Source organism: Piliocolobus tephrosceles, unplaced genomic scaffold (assembly GCF_002776525.5).
Source record: "Piliocolobus tephrosceles isolate RC106 unplaced genomic scaffold, ASM277652v3 unscaffolded_42326, whole genome shotgun sequence".
In the NCBI taxonomy this organism is placed as follows: Eukaryota; Metazoa; Chordata; class Mammalia; order Primates; family Cercopithecidae; genus Piliocolobus; species Piliocolobus tephrosceles.
Window position 1 is genome coordinate 3522 of NW_022326895.1, and position 5297 is coordinate 8818.

General features: G+C 57.0%; 1 protein-coding gene across 1 annotated transcript in view; it reads right to left on the reverse strand.

Annotated features, from left to right (window-relative positions):
* The window catches only part of LOC113223712 (liprin-alpha-3-like), a 13949-nt gene that overhangs the window by 3423 nt on the left and 5229 nt on the right, over positions 1 to 5297 (reverse strand). Inside the window, exons 7-14 of the mRNA XM_026453114.1 lie at positions 4981 to 5127; positions 4758 to 4892; positions 4257 to 4340; positions 3972 to 4103; positions 3437 to 3499; positions 3223 to 3302; positions 1870 to 2014; positions 884 to 1071 (exon numbers count right to left, since the gene is read on the reverse strand). Of these exons, the coding sequence (XP_026308899.1) occupies positions 884 to 1071; positions 1870 to 2014; positions 3223 to 3302; positions 3437 to 3499; positions 3972 to 4103; positions 4257 to 4340; positions 4758 to 4892; positions 4981 to 5127 (974 nt within the window). The remainder of the gene's footprint in view (positions 1 to 883; positions 1072 to 1869; positions 2015 to 3222; positions 3303 to 3436; positions 3500 to 3971; positions 4104 to 4256; positions 4341 to 4757; positions 4893 to 4980; positions 5128 to 5297) is intronic.

The following is a 5297-nucleotide window of genomic DNA, read 5'->3' on the forward strand; positions in this document are numbered from 1 at the left end:
GTTAGCCAGGATGGTCTCGATCTCCTGACCTCGTGATCCGCCTGTCTTGGCCTCCCAAAGTGCTGGGATTACAGGCTTGAGCCACCGCGCCCGGCCACACTGGGGGCTTCTTAATAAGTTAGGGATGTTTTTTATATTAGAAATTCTTGGTATATGGAGTTGAAGTTTTTGTTTGTTTTTTGAGACAGAGTCTCGCTGCTCTGTCGCCCAGGCTGGAGTGCAGTGGTGCCATCTCGGCTGACTGCAAGCTCCGCCTCCTGGGTTCAAGCGATTCTCCTGCCTCAGCTTCCCGAGTAACTGGGACTACAGGCTCTTGCCGCCACACCCGGCTAATTATTATTATTTTTTTTAGTAGAGACAGGGTTTCACCGTGTTAGCCAGGATGGTCTCGATCTCCTGATCTCATGATCCGCCTGCCTCGGCCTCCCAAAGTGCGGGATTACAGGCGTGAGCCACCGCGCCCAGCCCGGAGGTGAAGTTTTTGATTAGGGCATTAGGATGAAATTCTTGGTGTTTGAGGTTGGGAACCTTGTGTTGTCTTGAGATTCTTAGGGTAGTGGGAGACTCTGGGCACTCGTTATGTGAAACCACAAAATTGACGGCATAATGGAAGATTCTTGGTGCATTGAGAGGAACTGGGGTATTTTGGGGTGCAGTCTTTGGTGTGTTGGGGAATGGTTAGTACTGGCTGCGGGTATATGTGTAGGTAGCACATAGAAGACTTCTGAGTGTATCTTAGGGGATGCCTGGACAGTGGAGTGAGTGTTGGGCTGGAAGAATTCCTGTGGATGGTGTAAGAGGAGATGGACTCAGGCTTTCAGGTCTCCAGAGCCAAAAGGGCTGTGGAGTCAGCTCAGGCAGGGCAGGGCAGGCCAGGGCTCACTTGATCTCCTTGTTGATGGCCTCCAGCTGCTCCTGAAGCATGATGGCCAGCGTCTGCACGTCAGCCTGCCCACTGGGGGACAGCAGCTCGGCCCCAAACATCCCCTCTGTCTCCTCCTCATCTGAGCCGTCCAGCTCCCCAGGGAATGGGGGTGGTATGGAGCCCGCAGGGGCAGACCGCTCCCAATCCTGTCCCTGTGTGGGGACAGAGCGACATCAGGTGGGTGGGGGCCGAGGTTGGCACTGGGTCTTGGCTCATGATCCTGACCTTTCCTAATCTCACTGATGCTTTTCCCAGCCCAGCTTTATTTCTTTGTTTTTTAATTTTTTCTTGAGACAGTGTCTCTCTCTGTCGCCCAGGCTGGAGTACAGTGGCGCAATCTCGGGTTACTGCAACCTCTGCCTCCCAGGTTCGAATGATTCTTCTGCCTGTCTCCTCAGTAGCTGGGATTACAGGTGCCCGCTACCACGCCCGGCTAATTTTTGCATTTTTCCTAGAGACGCTATTTTGGCAAGGCTGCTCTCAAACTCCTGACCTCAAGTGATCTGCCTGCCTCGGTGCCAGCAAGTGTTGGGATTACAGGCATGGACACCCCTGCCCGGCCTCCAACTTCTTCTCTTGACAGGTCCCTGTCCTTGATCCCTCCCCGAACCCTCTCCAAGCCACGCCCACAGCCATGACTCCATTCCTGCCCCTGATTCCCATGACTCAGCTGGCTCACCTAACCCCGCCTACTCTGGGATTCCATATGCCCCTCCCAGTCCCATCATCATTATTTTCAGGTTCTCACCAGGTGGCAGGACATCCACAGGAGACATCCAGGCAAGAGGGTTGCAGGGAAGGAGAGAAGAAAGGGTGAGTGGGTGAGTCCAGGAGATCCTGCCCCTCAACTCAGCTTCCTCCCAGAGTCCCACGGATTTAGCTCCACTTCCTACTGCTGCCCACCCAAGCCCTGCTCAGTCCAGGCTCCAGAGGCAGCTGCTGACCTTGGAGGACTCCTCCTTGACCCCCGACCAGCGGCCCCTCTTGCCTGCCCGACCACTGCCAGCCACATAGGGATCCAGGTGGGCACCAGAAGGTAATGTGGGTGCCTGAGAGTAACGGAGCTCCAGGGCACTGCCAGGAAGAGACCTGTGGGCGTGAGGAAAGCAGTCAGGGACCAAGGGGTCAGGAAAAGGGCACAGAGGTAAGGGGTCACAGAGACAGACCTAGGGCCAGGGCCCTGAAGTCAGGGTCAAGGAGCCAGGCCTGGTGACTCAGGCCTGTAATCCCAGCACTTTGGGAGGCCGAGGTGGGCAGATCACTTGAGGTCAAGAGTTCGAGACCAGGCCAACATGGTGAAGCCCCGTCTCTACTAAAACTTTAAAAATTATGGCCGGCATGGTGAAGCCCCGTCTCTACTAAAACTTTAAAAATTATGGCCAGTGCGGTGGCTCACTCCTGTAATCCCAGCCCTTTGGCAGGCCGAGGCGGGCGGATCACCTGAGGTCAGGAGTTCGAGACCAGCCTGACCAACATAGTGAAACCCTGTCTCTATTAAAAATACAAAAATTAGCTGGGCATGGTGGTGCCTGCCTGTAATCCCAGCTACTTGGAAGGCTGAGGCAGGAGAATCACTTGAACCTGGGAGGCGGAGGTTGCAGTGAGCCAAGATAGCACCACTGCACTCCAGCCTGGGCAACAAGAGCGAAACTGCATCTCAAAAAAAAAAAAAATTAGCTGGACATGGTGGTAGGTTCCTGTAATCCCTGCCACTCTGGAGGCTGAGGCAGGAGAATCACTTGAACCGGGGAGGCAGAGGTTGCAGTGAGCTGAGATCGTGCCACTGCACTCTAGCCCGGGCAACAGAGTGAGACTCTGTCTCAAAAGAAAGAAAAAGCAAATAAATAAAGTCAGGGTAAAAAAACCAGAGGGGGCTAAGCGCGGTGCCTCACATCTGTAATTCCAGCACTTTGGGAGGCCAAGGCGGGAGGATCACTTGAGGTCTGGGGTTCCAGACCAGCCTGGCCAACATGGCAAAACCCCGTCTCCACTAAAACTACAAAAATTAGCCGGCTGTGGTGGCGTACGCCTGTAGTCCCCTACTCCGGTGGTTGAGGGACGAGAATTGCTTGAACTCAGGAGGTGGAGGTTGCAGTGAGCCAGAATCGTGCCACTGCATTCCAGCCTGGGTGACAGAGTAAGACTCTGTCTCAAAAAAACAAACAAAAAACAAACAAACAAACAAAAAACCAGAGGGATCAGTAGAAGTTTTGGGAGGATAGGAAGTGGGGATTAGAAGGGAGGAGCTTGGCCAACAGGGCTCCATGGTGGAGGCAGGGCAGGAGGGCTGCTGTCACCTGGAGTAGGAGGATGGTGGCCTCCCCCGCAGCTGGTCGATCTCCATCTGCATCCGCTCCATTTCGGCCAAGAGCTGCTCCTGGGGGCCGGTGTTGGAGGTGTCGGGTTAGAATCTGCTCCACCCAGGAGGAACAGACCCTGCCAGACTTGCGGATCCTAGCCTCAGCAAACACTGCCCCAACCTCCTCCTCCTGTCCCCTCAGGGCCCCCTACCTTGTTTAGCAGCAGCTCATCCTGAAGCTTCTTCATGTTGGCTATCTCCTCGCTCAGGGAGTTCTGTGGAGACAGAGGTGAAGTGAGGGAGTGGGACCTGAGAGGGGCACGCCCGTGGGGCTGCAGGCAGCTCCCAATGCACACAGACAGGCCTGAGGGGACCCAGGAGGAATGAGATGGACAAATGGTGAGTTTCGGGGGAGCAGGGACAACGATGTTTCTGGGGAGAGAAGCCCCGGGATGCAACACCCTGTGCAATCTCAGAGGGTTCAGGGTTTGGGGGTCCATGAGGTTGGAGGCTTTGGGCAAAGTCAAGGACTTGAGGCATGGGTGCCCCAGAATTCGGCTCTTGGAACGTCTAGAATAGGTGAAAAAGCGGGTCTGGGCAATACAGCAGAGAAGGCTGCCCAACTCAGGATGCCGCGGTTTAGGGAAGCCTCCGATAACAGATCTGAGAGAAAGGCCTGGGCCTCAGGATTCCAGCAAGAGGTAGTCCCAGAATTCCGCGTCCCGCAGTCCTGGATGGGGGGCGCACCTTCTCCTCCAGCGCCCCCATGCGCTCCTTGAGGTGAAGCTGTAAGCGCTCGTTGGACTCGCTTAGCAGCTTGTCCACCGTCTCCGACAGCCGCTTATTGTGGTCATCGTTCATCTTCTCCCGCTGCCGGGCCTGTGCAAAGCAGAGCGGGGCGGGCGTGTTCAAGCCCACCCTGCCCAGACCACCACCCTTGATCTAAGCCCCGCCCCCGGGCTCCCAGCCTCCTCATTAAGCTCCGCCCCAGCCTCGAAGCCCCACCCTCTGTGCTGTCTTCCACCCCCTCACCCGCTGCAGCTCTTGATTCTTCTCTTCCAGCTGGGCCTCCAGCTGCCGAAGCCGCTCCTCGAAATTCCCATGACGTTCCTCAGCCTAGAGGATGGAACTCATGGCGTGTGACTTACCCTTCCAGGATCAGTCAGGCTCCGAACCCCACCTCCTCCAAGGTTGAGCGCCAGGCCCCGCCCCCACAGCGCCAGGCTCCTCCCCTGCAGCTATGAGTCAGGCCCCGCCCCTGCGCCTAGTCCACTTTTTCAGGACCTATTCCTTTCCTCTCAGGCCACCCGTCCTTTCAGTCCAGGCTACAGAACCCCGCTCCCATCCGTCCTACGTGCAAACCTCCAGGCCCTCCTCATTCCAAGTGCTGTCCCTTTCCCAGCCCCTAGGCCTCACACTTTCCCCCAAATCCAGGGTTCTGACCTCGCTCCTACCTCTCCAGATCTGCGACCCTGCCTCCTCTAGGCCCCACGCCTTCCCCACGCAAGGTCGCGACCCAAGTCCTCCCCGCACCTTGTTGAGCGCCGCCACGCGCTGCGCTAGCTGCGCCTCTATCTCGGGCAAGGTCTCCGCCTTCTGCAGCGTCTGCTGCAGCTTCTGCTTGGCATCGTCCAACCACTCGGCCAGCTGACGGCTCTTCTCTTCACTCTGGGGGAGGGAGAGGCGCGGGAGGGGACGGGCTGCGTCACCTGGGCCCCGGCGCCGCCCCATTGTCCCTCCCGGGCTGCGCCCCCACCTGCCGATACAGTGACTCCTTGCTAGCTAACTCGTTCTCCAGTTTGTCGTTGGCGTCGTGCAGAGACGTGGCCTCGCGCTGGGCGCTCAGGTAGCGCTTCTCCAGCGTCGTAATCCGCTCCTCCATATCTTCCCTCTGCGCCAGCGCCTGCGGAGGTGGCAAAGGGCCCTGTGGACTGCGAGCCCCTGGGGAAGCGAATGGGGCATCCCCTTGTTTCCTGGTAAACAAAGTGCCCTGACACAGGAGTCAGAATGGTGGTATCACACCTGCTAAGAGCTCCCAGGACTAGCCCATCCTTTTTTTTTTTTTTTTTTTTT